General features: G+C 38.9%; 1 protein-coding gene across 2 annotated transcripts in view; it reads right to left on the reverse strand.

The window, feature by feature from the left end:
- Positions 1-20125, reverse strand: part of STYX (serine/threonine/tyrosine interacting protein) — a 62453-nt gene that overhangs the window by 21582 nt on the left and 20746 nt on the right. For both annotated transcript variants that reach the window (XR_004244608.2, XM_032135073.2), the window contains 7 exons: positions 20003-20100; positions 14227-14287; positions 13494-13530; positions 13060-13099; positions 12918-12968; positions 11079-11151; positions 1344-1437 (listed from right to left, as the gene is read on the reverse strand). Coding sequence is in view for 1 of the 2 variants with exons in the window: in XM_032135073.2 (XP_031990964.1) it covers positions 1344-1437; positions 11079-11151; positions 12918-12968; positions 13060-13099; positions 13494-13530; positions 14227-14287; positions 20003-20100 (454 nt within the window). In the remaining variant the exon portion in view is untranslated. The remainder of the gene's footprint in view (positions 1-1343; positions 1438-11078; positions 11152-12917; positions 12969-13059; positions 13100-13493; positions 13531-14226; positions 14288-20002; positions 20101-20125) is intronic.

Below are 20125 nucleotides of genomic sequence, written 5' to 3' on the forward strand. Positions count from 1 at the left end.
ACAATGAGAGAAAGAAACCAAAAAATCAGAAGGGCATATGGCATTCTATAAACTTTTGTAGGAATGAAGCCAGAAGATGCTTTGACAAAGGAAAAATATCAATATTAGAAATATCTTTCATGGGAATAAGTCTGGCCACAATGTACAGAACAGACCAAATAACAAGAGTTTGGAAAGGAGGCAAATCCGGATCTGAACTAGATTAAGGTCACTATTAAAAAAAGAAAGGAATGTTAACAATACTGACAAAACGGACCCTATAGGATGTGGAAAGCAATTATTAGATAGATGTGGCAAAGGAAAGGAAAAAGTCGATGACAATTAGGAAGTTGAGCCTTGGGGATGAATATACAGTCATATTACTCACTATGGGCGGTGCAGTAGAGTGCAAAGAGTTCTATACTTGTGGATCAGATCACCTGTCCTCAATTGCCAGGTCAGTGCTAACTAAGTATATAAGCTGTTCTTACTACCTTATATAACTGTTGGTTCAAAGGTTGAAGTGAACTGTGGGGTAGGAAAAACTGGAAATAAATTAAAAATGCCTTGTGTGCTTTGTTGGGAGAGAAACAAAGGTGATAAACACAGGTAGCAAGGTCTTGGGAAAGGAAGACTTTGAGAGCATGCTTGGATTAACTTTGAAAATAAGGGGCTTAGGGTACTTCTGAAACAGCAACAGAGGGAGGAAAGGATGGAAATATTGATGGCAAGAGAAAAACAGCTCACATTAGCCACCCTACAGGCTGTATGAACCACCCTTTACTTTTAATAAGATCACCTAAGCGTGTTTAGAGCCCCTTCTCCAGATTCTTATTATTTTAATTTTTACAACACGGATGTACTACTACTTAAAAGACTTAAGCTTGGCCGGGCGCGGTGGCTCACGCTTGTAATCCCAGCACTTTGGGAGGCCGAGGCGGGCGGATCACGAGGTCAGGAGATCGAGACCACGGTGAAACCCTGTCTCTACTAAAAATATAAAAAAAAAAAATCAGCCGGGCGTGGTGGCAGGCGCCTGTAGTCCCAGCTACTCGGAGAGGCTGAGGCAGGAGAATGGCGTGAACCCGGGAGGCGGAGCTTGCAGTGAGCCGAGATCGCGCCACTGCACTCCAGCCTGGGCGGCAGAGCAAGACTCCGCCTCAAAAAAAAAAAAAAAAAAAAAAAAAAGACTTAAGCTTAATATAGTACACATTTATTCATCAGAAAATGAATTCCTTTGGAATTAGCTCAATAGTTTAACAAGTTTTCTAAACAATTTAAATTGTTCAGTGTAACTTGTAGCAAGTTCTCCACCTTTCATTACCTTTCTTCCCAAATTTCTCCAAAAAGAAAAAAATCCTTACCTGTGGTACCAGAATGAACAGATAATGACCTTTCTATCTGGAGTGGTGACATCATCTGTATTGTTAATTTTGCTAGGTAGATGGCTTCATATTCCTAAAACACAAAAAGTTAATTAACTTAATTATATATTTACATTCTTGGATACCCAAAATAGTGATTAATGTATACACTGTTGGTATTCTTCGTCTGTATTGAAAAATCTAGTGCCACACTGTTTGAAGAGAAATGGAAGTTTAAAATTCCTGTCTCATAAATTCAGAACTACTGATAACGGTAAATCAAGTCCGGCTAATAGCTTGCACTAGGGTACTGCATGCTGAACTGCCAGTCAGTATGGCATTAGCTATAATGACTTCATCTGTTTAAAAAAAACCCAAAAAAACACCAAAAACCTAAATTGGCAATCTCAATAGTCCTCTGCTTCCAGTTACAGATAGAAGAATAAAGCCATTTTTGTTTCTTTTCTGAAAACAAGGAAAACATTTGATGAAACTAGGAAACATCCATTACCCTGAAAATGAGAAGAATGAGGGGAAAAGGAATTATCTAGGCCAGGACAGCGGTTACCTTTACGGAGGGAGAAACAGATTTGTGCTTGAGAAGCATCATGAAAAAGGCTTTTGCGTCCTGGTAAACATTCTGTTTCTGTACTTGGGCAATAGTTACATGGATGTTTATTTACATTTTATGCATTTTCTATATTATAACTTCACAATAAAATTTTCAAAAAAAATAGAACCATCCTAAGCTAGGCATAGCAGATAACTCCTCTGTGGGCCAGAGTAGGTACAGTTCATAGCTCGCTAAAAAAGGTGACCTAAAATAAAACCAACAAGCCCTTGCATGGTGTGACAAAGTCAGGAAATATGAGTGGCCTATGGAAGAAGGTGAGACATATTAAGGAAAATGCGAACACCTACACCTGCCATTTTTTGCAAGCAGCAGGCTGTAAGTATGGTAAGGCAGAAGAGAAATTTGGTTGCATGTAGCCAAGCATCAGTTGATCTTGGATAGCTAAACGTAAAGGCTAAATCAGCAATTCTAGCCTGGATATACATGAGAATCACCTGAGGCACTTTAAAACCTATATACCTAGGCTCCACCCTCACAGATTTTCATTTCATTGGCATGCGTAAGGATTCCCCAGGTGATTCTAACATGAATCAGTGTTTATCAATTTAAACAAAATAAACCTGTGATATAAGCAGCTCTGCTTCTTACTCACTGATTCCTGCCAGCAAAGGAACCTGGGAAAATTCAAGCTGTCTGCCTTCCCCAACCACTCCTCTAGCCCCTTTCCCACAATTTTTTTTTTTTTTTTTTCTTCGAGTCGGAGTCTCGCTGTCGCCCAGGCTGGAGTGCAGTGGCGCAATCTCGGCTCACTGCAAGCTCCGCCTCCCGGGTTCACGCCATTCTCCTGCCTCAGCCTCTCCGAGTAGCTGGGACTACAGGCGCCCGCCACCACGCCCGGCTAATTTTTTTGTATTTTTAGTAGAGACGGGGTTTCACCGTGGTCTCGATCTCCTGACCTCGTGATCCGCCCACCTCGGCCTCCCAAAGTGCTGGGATTACAAGCGTGAGCCACTGCGCCCGGCCCCTTTCCCACAATTTTATTCTTGGGTAAATAGCTGATCTAAGATGAACACTTCCAGTTCAGAGATGACCAATAATCAAAAAGGAACCAGAGTTAGGTCTTACTCAAAGATTTTGCAAAAAAAAAAAAAAAAAAAAAAACAGAAAAGCAAGAGTATAACCAAATGTCATAAAGAAAATGCCATAAAACTCATACCATGAAGCAGATGAAAACTATGAACAAATTAGTCAAAGAAAATATGGCAGTTATGGGATTGAATGTTTGCATTCCCCTCAAAATTCATGTTGAAGTCCAAACACTTAATGTGGGGACTTCGGCAGATGACTAAGTTGGGATGAGGTCGTGAGAGGACTGGCCCTATGATGAAATGAGTATCCTTCTAAGAGCTATGCTCCCACCTCAAACCACTTACACTTATTCCTCTACCTCGAATGTTTTTCCCCAAATACGTGCATCTCTTCGGGTCTTTGCTCAAATATCACTTTTCAGTAAGCCCATTTCTGACAACCCTTCTAAAAATCCAATTCTTGTCCCACCCTCCTTACATGGCCTTATATTTCTTGGATTCATTACTTCGGCCTACTGCATTTTGTTTGTTGTCTGATTCTCCCACTAAATAAGTTTCATGAGGTCAAGGATTATTGTCTGTTTTGTTCTCTGCTTTAGTGTCAGTGCCTAACTAAAACAATGCCAAATAAATATTTAATGAAACAATGCAGCATGGGACATGGAAAACAAACGTGAGAAAAATCAAGTGGAAAAAAAAAGAACAAAGCTGAAAATAATTACAGAGAAAATAGCAAATAACAAAGAAAAAAGGGAACATAAACTATACCAGGGTAAGCGGTATACTAAAAAGAAAAAGAAACAGAACAACCAAAAGAGCAAATACACAATAGAAGACAACTTTCCTGAAATAAGGGAAGGCTTGAATTTGCAAGTGGTAAGGGCACACTATGACTCAGAAAAAAACTGATGTAGAGCAATCAACAAGATACATCTTGGCAGGATATAGTGGCTCATGCCTGTAATCCCAGCACCTTGTGAGGCCAAGGTGGGAGGATCACTTGAGCCCAGGAGTTTGAGATCAGCCTGGAAAATATGGCAAAACCCCATCTCTACCAAAAATAATTTTAAAAACTAAGCCAGGTGTGTGGTCTCACGCCTGTAATCTCAGCAGTTTGGGAGGCCGAGGCAGGCAGATCACCTGAGGTCAGGAGTTCCAGACCAGCCTGGCTTACATAGTGAAACCCCGTCTCTCCACAAAAAATACAAAAATTAGCTGAGTTTGGTGGCACATGCCTATAATCCCAGCAACTTGGGAGATTGAGGCAGAAGAATAGCTTTAACCCAGGAGGTGGAGATTGCAGTGAGCCAAAATTGCGCCATTGCACTCCAGCTTGGGCAACAGAGTGAGACTTTGTCTCAAACAACAACAAACAAAAAACTTAGCCAGGTGTGGTAGTGTGCACCCGTGGTCCCAGCTACTCAGGAAGCTAGGGTGGGAAGATCACTTGAGCCCAGGAGGTCAAGGCTACAGTGAACCATGATCGTGCCACTGCACTGTAGCTTGGGTGACAGTGCAAGACCCCTCTCAAAAAACAAAAACACAAAAAACCAGGATACACCTTGATAAAGCATCTTATGGTCATCTAGACGAGGGGTCCCCAGCCCTGGACTGCAGACCCCAGCATCGGTCCATCGCCCGTCAGGAACCAGGCCACACAGCAGGAGGTGAGTGGCACTCCAGGGAGCATTACCACCTGAGCACTGCCTCCTGTCAGATCAACAGCAGCATTACAGTCTCACAGGAGCGCAAACCCTGTGGTAAACCTATCCCTCCCTATGGTATGTGAGGGATCTAGGTTGCACACTCCTTAACTAATACCTGATGATCTGATATAGAACAGTTTTGTCCTGAAACCATCTCCCCCACCACCCCATCCGTGGAAAAATTGTCTTCCATGAAACTGGTCCTTAGTGCAAAAAAGGTTGGAGACTGCTGATCTAGACAACCTTCTCCTGACACAAATCAATTCACCTAAGGGGGGAATCTTAAAATTGGTCTGCCTTCAAACTTTTCTAAAACAGTATTTAGGCCAGGCACGGTGGCTCACACCTGTAATCCCAACACTTTTGGAGGCTGAGGAGGGCAGATAACCTAAGGTCGGGAGTTTGAGACCAGCCTAGCTAACATAGTGAAATTCCATCTCTACTAAAAATATAAAATTAGCTGGGTGTGGTGGCATGTGCCTGTAATCCCAGCTACTCAGGAGGCTGAAGTGGAGAATCACTTGAACTCGGGTGGTGGAGGTTGCAGTGAGCCAATATTGTACCACTGCACTCCAGCCTGGGCGACAGAGTGAGGCTCCATCTCCAAAAAACAAAAAACAAACAAAAAATATTTAATACCAAGTCTGTGTACAAAATCACTAGGAAAAAAGTATTAAATACATATTTTATATCTATCCACTGTCATTCAAATATAAGGGCAACACAAAAATATTTTCCAATATGCAAAGGGAGTTTCCATGGGAATATAGTTTCCATGAACTATTCATAAAAATAATAAAGTCTAAGAGTTTAATAAAGACACTGGAACAGGTAATAGGATTGGCTGAATCCTGTTTAAATGTAGGATTAAGGGCTGGGCACCGCAGTTCACGCCTGTAATCCCAGCACTTTGGAGGCCGAGGCAGGTGGATCACATGATCTCAGGAATTCGAGACCATCCCGGCCAACATGGCAAAACCCTGTCTCTATCAAAAATACAAAAATTAGCTGGATGTGGTGACATATGCCTGTAATCCCAGCTACTCGGGAGGCTGAGGTGTGTGAATCGCTTGAACCCAGGAGGTAAAAGTTGCAGTGAGCTGAGATCACACCACTGTACTCCAGCCTGGGCAACAGAGTGAGAATCTATCTCAAAAAAAAAAAAAAAAAAAAAGGAAAAGTAAATAAATAAAACCTTAAAAATTATCTAACAAACATAAACACACCAAAAAATTTTAAACTATAGCAGAAGGTTAAAAAAAGGATTCATTTAAAACAGAAAGCATAATATGAAAAAATGATAGATAAGATTGTATCTGTCATTTTCAGTAAATGAAAGTGGGTTAAATTCACCTATTAGGAAACAGATAATGATACCAAATCTAATAGCAAAACTCAGTCCTAGACTATATTGAGGAAAAGCATCTAAAATCAAGTGATTTAGAAAGCTTGAAGGAAAAGGAATGGGAAAACTCCAAAGGCAGCAAGCAAACAGAAAGAGTAGGATTCACAATATTAAACCAGGTTAATTGCAAGGTAAAATAACCAAAATTTGTCCAGGCACGGTGGCTCACACCTGTAATCCCAGCACTTTGGGAGCCCGAGGTGGGACGATCATGAGGTGAGGAGTTCAAGACCAGCCTGGCCAACATGGTGAAACCCCGTCTCTACTAAAAATACAAAAATTAGCCGGGCGTGGTGACGCATGCCTGTAATCCCAGCTATTTGGGAGGCTGAGGCAGGAGAATCGCTTGAACCCAGGAGGCAGAGGTTGCAGTGAGCCGAGATCACACCACTGCACTCCAGCCTGGGCAACAGAGCAAGACTCTGTCTCAAAAAAAAAAAAAAAAAAAAACCTGAAATTTAAACAGGGTACAACTAAAATAAAAACCTAACTTGAATTTTTACGTACCAAATAGTAGGTACAGAAAAAAAACTCACAGAACCAAAAAAGGGGAAATGAAGAAAAAATAAACACAATATAGTAATAGATTTCAATTCACTGATTTCAGCCCAAGACAGATCAAGTGGACAAATACATTTAACTTTATCCCCTGAAAACAGAATGCATCTTCTTTTCGAATGCCCATAAAATTCATGAAAACAACTACAAAGAAAACATCAAAAAATACAAGTACTACAAAACATTCTCTGATTACAATGTAATAAAACTAAATATGAACAAAAATAAAAAATTTAAAACCCAGTCACCTGTACAATAAAAAAAAATCTCAACACATATTAGATAAAAAAAAAAACCAAAACTGAAATCACAGACTATCAAGCTATAACATAAAAATAATGCAGATGAGAATCTGCAGCATGCAACTAACACAATGCAAAGAGGATAATTAATAGCCTTGAATTTTTGAAAGAATAAAAAGAAACCAAGTTTTCAACTCAGGAAATTCACAACAGCAGCAGCAAACACCACTAAAGCAAAGTACCAAGCAAGCAGAAATTAGAATACAGAAAAACAACATGGACTAACCAGATGAAGAAAAAAGAATAATAGAACCAAAAGATATTAAAGTACAAGATATTATTTTCCTTAATTCTATGTAGAACTCTTATGAAATCAATGATTACATAGAAGATCATAAATACATCCAAAGTGACCTGAGGAGTATCAGAAAATCAAACCAGGCCAGGAGCAGTGGCTCACACCTGTAACCCCAGCACTTTGGGGGCTGAGGCAGGTGGATCACCTGAGGTCAGGAGTTTGAGACCAGCCTGCCCAATGTGGTGAAACCTCGTCTCTACTAAAAATACAAAAATTAGCCAGGCATGGTGGCGGGCACCTGTAATCCCAGCTATTCCAGAGACTGAGGCAGTAGAATCACTTGAACCCAAGTGGCGGAGGTTGCAGTGAGTTGAGATTGCACCACTGCAGTCCAGCCTGGGCAACAGAGCACAAGACTCTGTCTCAAAAAAAAAAAAAAAAAAAAGAAAGAAAGAAAGAAAAGAAAAGAAAATCAGACCGATACACCAAATGAAGAATATTGTCTGAGAATTGGTCTGCTGTCAAAATATATGAATGAATGAAATAATGAATAACTGAATTAGATAAAATATTATGGTCAGATATTTCACAGGTGCCATATACTAATGCATTAAGAGACAAGTAACTCCAATCTAATTTAAGTTGATCCATGGCACCAAGAGAAATGGAAACCTTCCACTGAAAAATGAGAACACTGTGATATAGTAAAACCAGAAAAGGATAGTACAGAAAAAAAAAAAAAAAAAGACAAACCAATTTACTATTTAACTGATTCCAAAGTCCTGAGCAAAAAGATTAGCAAATACAATCCAGCAATACATTAACAGAACAGTCTATCATAACCAAGTGGGATCCATTGCTGGACCAAAAGGATGATTCAATATCAGGAAATCTAATCTAATGTGATCCAGTAACTCAAGTCACCATATTAACAGTTCAAAAACTACAACTAGCCATTCTATAAGCACCTTAAAAAAGAAAACTTCAAACCTCTAAAGGACATATCAGAATTTGGTATAAAATAAAAATGATATTTCAAATCGGTAGGCTATAAATAGATTTCCATAATATAAAAAGAGCTCTTACAAACCAGTGAGAGGAACACCAACAAATGATCACAAAAATCTGATAAAGCATTTTTGGGCCAGGAGTGGTATAATTCCAGTACTTTGAGAGGCCAAGGTGGGTGGATCACCTGAGGTCAGGGGTTCAAAACCATCCTGGGCAACATGGCAAAACCCAATCTCAATTTTTTTTTTCTTTTGTGAGGAAGTCTTGCTCTCGTTCCGCAGGCTGGAGTGCAATGGCGCCATCTCGGCTCACTGCAACCTCCGCCTCCCGAGTTCAAGTGATTCTCCTGCCTCAGCCTCCCTAGTAGCTGGGATTACAGGCATGTGCCACCACGCCTGGCTAATTTCTGTAGTTTTAGTAGAGACAGGGTTTCACGATGTTGGCCAGGCTGGTCTCGAACTCCTGATATCAGGTGATCCACCCACCTCGGCCTCCCAAAGTGCTGGGATTACCACCACACCCGGCCATCCTATCTCTATTAAAAATACAAAAATTAGCTGGGCGTGGTGGCACGCACCTGTAATCCCAGCTACTTGGGAGGCTGAAGCAGGAGAATTGTTTGAACCTGGGAGGTGGAGGTTGCAGTGAACCAAGATGGTGCCATTGCACTCCAGCCTGGATCTCAAAACAAACAAACAAAACAAACAAACAAAAAAAAACATTTTTGGCTACTGGTGTTAATTAGGGTAGGAGGAAATAGGCACTCAGAGGAAACAGGCAATCCTTGTTTCCTGGTGGTATAAGTTTATATTATTTCATCTTTTCTGGAGGCAATCTGGAAACATCTATCAAATTTCAAATGCACTGGAATCCACCAATTCCACTTCAGTTACCTTACAGATATATTCACACAGATGTACCTATCAGGATATTTCCAATATTCTTTCTTTTTGACATGGAGTTTCGTTCCTGTTGACCAGCCTGGAGTGCAATGGCATGATCTCGGCTCACCACAACCTCCGCCTCCCAGGTTCAAGCGATTCTCCTGCCTCAGCCTCCTGAGTACCTGGGATTACAGGCATGCATCACCACACCCAGCTAATTTTGTAGTTTTAGTAGAGATGGGGTTTCCCCATGTTGGCCAGGCTGGTCTCGAACTCCTGACCTCTGGTGATCCACTCACCTCGGCCTCCCTAAGTGCTGGGATTACAGGCGTGAGCCACTGAGCCAGGCCAATCTTCTTAAACATATGCATATACTACTCTTTCAAATACAAAAATTAATTTTAAAAAAGAATGTTTTTACACATTTGAAAACAAGTAAGAGCATAATTGGATTGTTTGTAACACAAAGGATAAATGATTGAGGGGATGGATACTCTATTTTTCCATGATGTGATTATTACACATTGCATGCCTGTATCAAAATATCTAACCTACTATGCATCCACACAAAAAAAGAAAAGCTTAAAAAATAATTTAAAAAAATGAAAAAAACAATGTTTTCTACAACATGGTAAAAGGCAAAGAAACTTATAAAGTTAGAAGACATTTTACATAAACAGGCTGAACACAGATGACACTTTCTCTTTTGAATATAGTAAAAATTAAAAGTAAATTAAATATTAAAATAAAATTTAAGGCTTGGTAACTACAACAATATATTTTGTAATAAATATTCTTGATGTTGAAACATGAGCTTTATTCCTACATAACTGGATGTAATCAGCCAGAGCACATTCTGCAGCCTATGATTTTGCCTCTTGGAATAAACTGAATAACTTGATCTAATCAGGTTAATTCACAGACTTATCATCTTTTTCAGTGCATCTGCCAGGCATCAACAAAATATGAAACAACATGGAAAAGATAAACATAGAATAGAAAAAGCTGTTATAATTAGTATACTTAGAATCAAAACTGTCTTATGCTCTGTGTGATTAAAATGAACAACAACAACAAAAAAATCAAAGACATTTCTAACAGCAATTATTTTATTTAAATTTGATAATGTGTCTTTAACCCTTTTTTCTTGGTAATGCCAGCCTTTTTTTTTTTTTTTTTTTTTTTTTTTTTTGAGACGGAGTCTCACTGTGTGGCCCAGGCTGGAGTGCAGTGGTGCGACCTCAGCTCACTGCAAGTTCCACCTCCCGGGTTCATGCCACTCTCCTGCCTCAGCCTCCCGAGTAGCTGGGACTACAGGCGCCTGCCACTGCGCCCGGCTAAATTTTTTTTGTATTTTTAGTAGAGATGGGGTTTCACCGTGTTAGCCAGGATGGTCTCGATCTCCTGACCTCGTGATCCTCCCGTCTCGGCCTCCCAAAGTGCTGGGATTACAGGCATGAGCCACCGCACCCGGCCAAGAAAAAAAAAAAAAAATTTTTTTTTAAAATTTTTTAGGGATGGGGTCTCACTCTGTGGGCCAGGCTGGAGTGCAAAGGCACAATCACTGTTCACTGTAGCCTCAAACTCCTGGGCTCAAGCAATCCTCCCATCTCAGCCTCCTGAGTAGCTGGGACCACAGCCATGCACCACCATGACTGGCTAATTTTTTTTTATATTTTATTTTTTAGAGATTGGGCCTCATTTTGTTGCTCAGGCTGATCTCATACTTCTGGCTTCAAGTGATCCAAATGCCTTGTTCTCCCAAAGTGCTGGGATTATAGGTATGAGCCACCACACCCAGCCAAGAAAATGCTTCTAAATAGAGATATAAACTTGAATAAAGGATCAAAGTAGTCAGATTATGGCAATTTTAAGTATTCACAAAGTAAATTGTACACCTAAATTACATGTACAGAAGATTTTATATCTTACTTCCGACTGCCTTAAAGAGGAAGAAAAGAGAAGCTACCTGAAGTTGATGGACAAATCCAGCGTTAGGATTAATACAAAATCTTCTTTCTTGAACATAAGCAAAAGCATCTCTGAAAACAGAAAAAGAATATTAATGTGATAGCATTATTTAATAAATTAATCATAATCACACAACTTAGCAATAGAGAGGGGTAATGAGTTATAATGGAAAAAGTATGATGAGATTAAATATCACAATTCCTTTGCTCACCAGCTATATGCTTACGGCAGCTTGCTCAACTTCTCTAAGCTCTATTTTGTCCATTGGTAAAATGAAGGGTCTAGTAACACCTACCATGGGGAACTACTATGAATAGGAGATAAGTGTAAAGTGGCCAGGTGCAGTGGCTCGTGCCTGTAAGCCCATTTCTTTGAGAGGCCAACACAGGAGGGCTGCTTGAAGCCAGGACTTAGAGACCAGCCTGGGCAACGTAGTCAGACCCTATCTCTACAAAAAATTTAAAAATTAGCCAGGCACAGTGATGTGGTATAGTCCCAGCTTCTTGAGAGGCTGAGGTGGGAGGATTACTTGAGCCCTTGAGTCTGAGACTACAGTCAGCTATGACTGTGCCACCACACTCCAGCCTGAGAAACAGAGGAAGACCCTGTCTCTAAAATAAATATATAAAATGTAAGCATTTTGTGCATATAGTACAAGTTCAAGCTCAAAATACTATCACTGGTTAAAGAAGTTTATATACTTTTGTTGTTATGAGGCTTAAATTAGATAAAAGTGCCTATAATAGTACTGAGCTCATAGCACAGAGACCCAATAAATACAAGTTATTTCCAACATTCATGTTCTGACAAAATTCCAAATAATAAAAACAATATATAAAACATAAAGTCCATCAATACATGTTTAATCTTTTTTCAATTAAATATTTGTATTCAGGCTGGGTGCAGTGGCTCACCCCTGTAATACCAGCACCTTGGGAGGCCGAGGTGGGTAGATCACAAGGTCAAGAGATCGAGACCATCCTGGCCAACATGGTGAAACCCGTCTCTAATAAAAATACAAAAATTAGCCGGGCGTGGTGGCATGCACCTGTAGTCCCAGCTACTAGGGAGGCTGAGGCAGGAGAATTGCTTGAATCTGGGAGGCAGAGGTTGCAGTGAACTGAGATCGCGCCACTGCACTCCAGCCTGCCAATAGAGCGAGACTCCGTCTCAAAAAAATAAAATAAATATTTGTATTCAAATAATATTCCTTTAATAGATATTCTAAGCAAAGTTTTCCATTCTAATTTAAATATAAAAGGGGACTGAAATAGAAGGAGGTATCAATGATTACTGTAAGATTTCTAATTTGTAGAACAAGAAAAACTGAGAAAGGAAATACTGTACACTGGCCAGGCTTTTGCTTTGTCTTGGGGCAAGAAGCTTATTACCACCCCCTATCTTTTAAAAAATCTATATAGAATGCTTGGAAAAGATGATTTTTGATAAGAAAGACTATTCTGAATTGTAAATAGATGCTGCAAACAATTCCTAGGTAATTTTTCATCCAACTATTGTTAAAGGAGAACATGATAAATTAGCTTTTTAAATAAGGCAAGCACTAACATTTGTGGTCAGGAGTTTTTATACTCATACCGACCAATACCCTTGTGGTAGGTAAGTAGTTTTCCATAGGATTTCCATATTAGCCTATGCATATCTATACAAGTAGATAAATTAGGTTAAGACTAACCATGGAATAAGGGCCTGCCTAATCAAACATGACTACATGAAAAATAATCAGGGGAATAAGAACTTCAAACTTCCAAACCATTCCCATTAAGCTTCATTTTGATGAGAATTTAAACTGTGGCTAGGTTTTAGGGTATTTTCTTACCTGTACTTCATTCCAAATGTTTCCATAATGTATGCAATAACAAAGGCTGCACTGAAGAGGGGAAAATAATTTTAAAAACAAACAGAAAATACAACCCATTAATTAAATGTTATAGAAAGAAAGATTATTTCTAACTTCATACCTTCTGGAGATCCCTGCATTTCCATGCACAAGAACTTTTCCTGAAAAACATAAATTTGTTATTCTAATAGAAAACACCTGAGTCAGCAGCTGAAATGTATTGAAACCACAGTAAAGTAACTCCTTCCTTATATACTATAATCACTTGGATATTTATTTTCAAATATTTACAATTTGTTATTATTAACTGTGTAGAGAATATAGCAGACTCTTATTAAAGAAACTGAAAGCTCACAGAAAATTTGAAAACAGTCTACAGGGATACTCCAGAAAGCCTATCCAAATGAAACAAGTAACCGGGAAAATACAAATTTGGGAGTAAGCTACCACATATAATTGTAACTTCCATATCCTGCATTTAAGACAAATAGCAACTAAAAAATTAACAAATAATCAAAATATAAACATTAGTTAAGGAAACGAAATATTATTTACCTCCCATTTGTAGGCTCCCATCAATAAATTCCTTAGTCTGGAGGCAAAAGACATGTGGATTAGTGTAAGCATAAAATAAATGCATATAATGAAACAAAATGAAACCTATTGAAAACAATTTCCTAATTTATACGTATAAAAATTATTTAAATTCACAAATTTCCAAAATGCTACAAAGAACTATTACAAGTCCAAAAAAATTAAAGAAGCCAAAATTTAATTTGAATCTAATACATTCACGATATGATTCCTCCAATTTCTGGAGATCATAGAAAAATTTTCTACAAATAATTCATTTCTTTTAAAAACACAATCACATAATTTTCAGTCATAGCAAAGTAAAAGTAGTAAGCTTTACAAGCGCAATTAAAGGGCTGGGCCCAGCGGCTCACACCTGTAATCCCAGCACTTTGGGAGGCTGAGACGGGCAGATCACCTGAGGTCGGGAATTTGAGACTAGCCTGATCAACATGGAGAAACCCCGTCTCTACTAAAACTACAAAATTAGCTGGGCATGGCGGCTCATGCCTGTAATCCCACCCACTTGGGAGGCTGAGGCAGAAAAATCGCTTGAACCTGGGAGGCAGAGGTTGTGGTGAGCGAGGATTGCGCCATTGCACTCCAGCCTGGGCAACAAGAGTGAAACTCAGTCTCAAAAAAAAAAAAGAAGCACAACTAAGAAGTCAAATCATAAATAAATTTTAAGTGATATTTAAAAAATACTGGTACCTACCATAGGGAAAAAACGTATTATATTTTCAACTGGATTATCTGCAATATCCAGGACTAAATATCTGAAAATAGAGTATTTTGTGATAAGCACACTTTAAGTAAAACACTTAATGTATTTAAAAAAAATAACTCATTATTTCTTGGTAACCATGGCAAGAATGCAAAACAACTTTCAAAGTATCATATTCCCAAGAACTGTGTGGTAGATTTTACATTGCTTGAAGGCACTAAAACCTGAAACACCACATTAACATCTCTGATATTTAAGTATTTAAAAAATCCATCAAGCTGGGCACAAAGGCTCATGCCTGTAATCCCAGCATTTTGGGAGGCCAAGGTGAGAGGATCACTTGAGCCCAGGGATTCGAGAACAGCCTGAGCAACAGAGGGAGACTCCATCTCTACAGAATATTAAAAAATTAGCTGGGTGTGGTGGTGTGCACTTATAGTCCCAGCTACTAAGGGGGCTGAGGTAGAATTGTGCCAGCCTGGAAGTCAAGGATATAGTAAGCTGTGATTGGGCCACTGCACTCCAGCCTGGGCAACAGAGCAAGTTTCTTATCTCGAAAATAAATACATATTTTATTTGCATATAATGAACCATCTGGTTAAAATAGAAAAATCACCAGCAGGAAGATACATTCCTCTAGATTAGAGTGGACCTAGAAATAAAGACAAAAGTACCTGTAATTGTTATGTTATTCTTTTATTTCTACCAATTTCTCTAAGACCAGAAGATTGTTCTCTAAGTGGTCCTGTGACCCCTGCTCATAAACCTACAGAGGACATTTCAGAGGAAGTCCAAAGTCTAAGAGAAGGAACAAATAAAACAGAAGGTATGGTCTATGGAACCATGAGTCAAACATTCACTGTTTGAACTAATCTTTAGTAAAGCAAAAAAAAAAAAAAAAACAAAAAAAACCACAAAAACAAAACAAACAAACAAACAAAAAACTAGCTGAGAGAGCACCTGTCCTGAATTTTACACTTTACAAAATACTTAAAAGTAAGGCATTTTAAATATGTTAGCTTATTTTATTTTGTAAAAAACTTCCATTTCTAAGCATTTCTAAGACCACTGTTTATTAACACAACTATAGGCAATTAGCTAAGTTATTAAATTAGTTTTAAGAACAATTCTGCATTAAAAATTACAGTTCTTCAATGATCATTTAGGTGGTAACAACTTCAAAGAATTCAGGACTTTAATACAGAGAAGCTGAGGCTGAGCATGGTGGCTCACACTTGTAATCCCAGCACTTTGGGAGGCTGAGGCAGGTGGATTGACTGAGGTCAGGAGTTCAAGACCAGTCTGGCCAACATGGTGAAACCCTGTCTCTACTAAAAATATAAAAATTAGCCAGGCATGGTGGTGCACACCTGTAATCCCAGCTACTCAGGAGGCTAAGGCAGGAGAATCACTTAAACCAGGGAGGCAGAGGTTTGCAGTGGGCCGAAATTGTGCCACTGCACTCCAGCCTGGGCGAAAGAGCAAGACTCAGTCTCAAAAAAAAAAAAAAAAAAAAAAAACACAGAAGCTGAACCCCAGGATGGATTTCGACAATGACTGTATCCTGAAGTGATTGGGTATTCCAGTTACATAAAATAATGCTTCAGGGGAAAAATGTTAACTCAGAATGAAATTAAATATTTTAACGCATAACATTTTCAGTGTCAAGAACTACTAGTAGAACTACCAATCTCTAAGAAGCTAGTATTGTAAAAGTTTAAGGAGAAATGGTTCTTCCATTAGGATAAAGAACCTGCACCAACAACATTATAATTTAAAACAAAAAGTCTGTACACATTAGAAATGAATAGTATGACTTTTTGGCTTTTTTATTTTTTCTTTAGTTTCACCTTATATAGTTTGATATTTTAAAATACAACATTCTCATTTTCTTTAATAATTCTATGCGTATATGCTGAAATACACATACACAACAGAGAACGATTTAAAAAGAAATATTCCAAATGTTAAAAAAAAGTGTTTTCTCTAAATTGTGGAATTGTAGATGATTTAAATATTTTTCTTGTACATTCTATACCTTCCAAAGTACTTATAAAGAATAAGTGTTTCATGGCCAGGTGTGGTGGCTCATGCCTGTAACCCCATCACTTCAGGAGGCTGTGGCAGGTGGATCGCTTAAGCTCAGGAGTTCAAGAACAGCCTGGGCAACACAGCAAAACCCCATCTCTACAAAAAATAAAAAAAATTAGCCCGGTCCGGTGGTGTGCACCTGTGGTCCCAGCTACTTGGAATGCTGAGGCAGGAAGATTGCTTGAGCCTCGGAGGTCAAAGCTACAATGAACAGAGATCACGCAAATGCAATCCAGCCTGGGCAGCAGAGAAAGATCCTGTCTAAAAAAAAAAAAAAAAGTATTTCTTTCATAATTATAAAAAATTCAGGCCGGGCGCAATGGCTCACGCCTGTAATTCCAGCACTTTGGGAGGCCAAGGCAGATGGATCACGAGGTCAGGAGTTCGAGACCAGCCTGACCAACATGGTGAAACCCCGTCTCTACTAAAAATACAAAAATTAGCCAGGTGTGGTGGTACATGCTTGTAATCTCTGCTACTCAGGAGGCTGAGGCAGGAGAATCGCCTGAACCTGGGAGGCGGAGGTTGCAGTGAACCCTGCATTCTAGCCTGGATGACAGAACGAGACTCTGTCTCAAAAAAAAAAAAAAAAAATTCAGTGTTTTGGGATATTCCTTTTTAGTAACTAGTTTTAATAAACTAAATATGGTGTAAAAAAAAAACACTACAAAAGTAAACAGTCAGCCCTCCATATCCAAGAATTTCATACCTGTGGATTCAACCGATGACCATCAAAAACATTAACAAAAAATAAGGTAAAATACAACATTAAAAATAATAAAAATAAAATCCAATACTATTCACACAGCACTTACACTGTACAAGTATTAGAAGTAATCTAGAGATGATTTAATATATATGAGAGAATGTGCACAGGTTAAATGCAAATATTACACCAGTTTATATAAGGGACTTGAGCATCTGAGGATTTTGTTATCCATGAGGGTTCCTGGAGCCAATCCCCCACAGATACCAAGGGTACCATGAAAAATATGTCCCTCGGCTGAGTGTAGTGGCTCACGCCTGTAAATCCCAGTGCTTTGGGAGGCAGAAGCGGGTAGATCACAAGGTCAGGAGTTTGAGACCAGCCTGGCCAACATGGTGAAACCCCGTCTGTACTAAACATACAAAAATTAGGCTGGGTGCGGTGGCACACGCCTGTAATCCCAGTGCTTTGGGAGGCTGAAGCCGGTGGATCAAGAGGTCAGGAGTTCAAGATCAGCCTGGCCAAGATGGTGAAACCCGTCTCTACTAAAAATACAAAAAAAATTATCCGGGAGTGGTGGCGGGCGCCTGTAATCTCAGCTACTTAGGAGGCTGACGCAGAGAATTGCTTAAACCTGGGAGGTGGAGGATGCAGTGAGCCGAGATCACGCCACTGCACTCCAGCCTGGGCAACAGAGCGAAACTCCGTCCAAAAAAAAATTAGCTGGGTGTGGTGGCGCATGCCTGTAACCCCAGCTACTCAAGAGGCTGAGGCAGGAGAATCACCTGAACCCAGGAGGCAGAGGTTGCAGTGAGCCAAGATCACACCGCTGCACTCCAGCCTGGGTGACAGAGTGAGACTCCACCTCAAAAAAAAACCAAAAAAAAACAAAAAAACAAAAAAAAAATGAAAGAAAAATACGTCCCTACCATCACAGGCCCTGAATTTTCCTTCTTAGAAGCAATCACTATGAAGTTTCTAGCCTGTTGGTCCGGAAATTTTCTATGCATATATAAGAATAAATATACTGAATGTAGTATATATATATTTACTCAACACACTGCGAATATATACATTGTTCCACACCCTGCTTTGTTCATGTAATGCATTATCTTGGAGATCATCCCAAATCCAAACACATACATATATTTCATTCTTTTTCATGGTTACATAGTATTCTATGTTCACACAATGTATTTTAGAGTATGTATCTTGTATTTACAGATATTTATAGTTTGGTTTCATTTTAAAAATAAAGCAGAGCATTAATTTTTTTTTTTTTTTTTTTGAGACAAGAGTGTTGCTCTGTCACCAGGCTGGAGTGCAGCGGGGCAATCTCGGCTCACTGAAACCTCTGCCTCCCACATTCAAGTGATTCTCCTGCCTCAGCCTCCTGAGTAGCTGGGACTACATGCACGCGCCACCACGCCCAGAAAATTTTTGTATTTTTAGTAGAGACGGGGTCTCACTGTGTTGGCCAGGAAAGTTTCAATCTCTTGACCTTGTGATCCACCCTCCTCGGCCTCCCAAAGTACTGGGATTATAGGCGTAAGCCACTGCACCATTTTTTTTGTTTTGTTTTTTGAGACGGTGTCTTGCTGTGTCGCCCAGGCTGGAGTGCAGTGGCGTGATCTCAGCTCACTGTAACCTCTGCCTCCCGGGTTCAAGCAATTCTCCTGCCTCAGTCTCCTGAGTTGCTGGGATTACAGGCATATGCCACCACACTCAGGTAATTTTTGTTTTAGTAGAGATGGGGTTTTGCCATGTTGGCCAGGCTGGTCTCGAACTCCTGACCTCAGGTGATCTGCCCTCCTCGGCTTCCCAAAATGCTGGGATTACAGGCGTGAGCCACCGCACTGGCCTAAGATATTTTTAACATATATACTTTTACATAGATATTGAAGGAAGAAGCTGCCTCCCAGGATAGGAGCAAGGTGGCTCGGGTTGAGAGGAGAAAAAGTAGAGTTACTTTCATTATATATGTTTACATACCCTTTCACTTTTGTACCATGTGTAATATACTCTATTTTAAAAATGAAGTTAAAATAAAGAACATTAAGAACCATTACATGCTCAACCGAACTTACAAGATAAATAAGAACATCAAATGAGATACCATTTTTACTCCATTAGACTTTGAGAAATTAAAAATGTTTCATAATTCCATCTTGGAGAGATACCAAGGGAAGAGTCACTCTCACATACTTGATAGTGGGAATGTAAACTGATACAACGCACTGGAAAACAATCTGCAACATCTATCAAAATTTAAAATGTTCATACTCTTATATCCAGCAATTCTACAAACTTACCTTATCAATATGCTCACATATAAATTGAGTAATATGTACAATGATAGTCACTATATGCTATACATATTAGTATAAGGCCAGAAACAATCTAAATGTCTAACAGACTAATTGAATAAATTTTAGTATAGCCATACAATGGATTACAATGCAACTTAAAATGAATAAGAAGTTTGATATACATACTGATACAAATCAATCTCCAACAAATATAAAGTAAAAAAGAAAGCCAATGTAAAAAAACAAAAGTTTATCTATAAGACTATACTCATAAATTTAACCTAACACTTGAAAACTACCCAATAAAGAGGTAACAGTAGATGCTGTTTCCCTATACCTATCCCCTAGATACTCAATTCCTTTATCCCTCAAGAGATAAAATAATGTGCACTAAAACCTATTTTTCAGTATACATTATTTTTAAATTCTTTTTTATTTTTACTTTCCCAGAAACTTCTTGACAATATACACTCTTTTGAACCTTTAGAATTCTGCATTATGGGCATAAATTATTTAAGTATTTTAAGTAAAATTTATTTTAAAAAACTATGTTCTATATGACCCATCTTTACAAACTAGATATGTACAGAAACAACTGATGGTACAAAACCTGAAATGAAACTTCATTAAGTGTTTTACAAATCATAGCAATAATTCTTACCTAAATAACTGCTGAAAGTTTGGTTTAATAAAGTTTGCTTCAATATTTTGTCGTATGCATATTATATGGGTTATTCCATGTTTCTGTAGTATAGGTAGCTGTAAAAAAAAAAGCAGGGGGAGG

This window comes from Hylobates moloch, unplaced genomic scaffold, assembly GCF_009828535.3.
Source record: "Hylobates moloch isolate HMO894 unplaced genomic scaffold, HMol_V3 SCAFFOLD_16, whole genome shotgun sequence".
Classification (NCBI taxonomy): Eukaryota; Metazoa; Chordata; class Mammalia; order Primates; family Hylobatidae; genus Hylobates; species Hylobates moloch.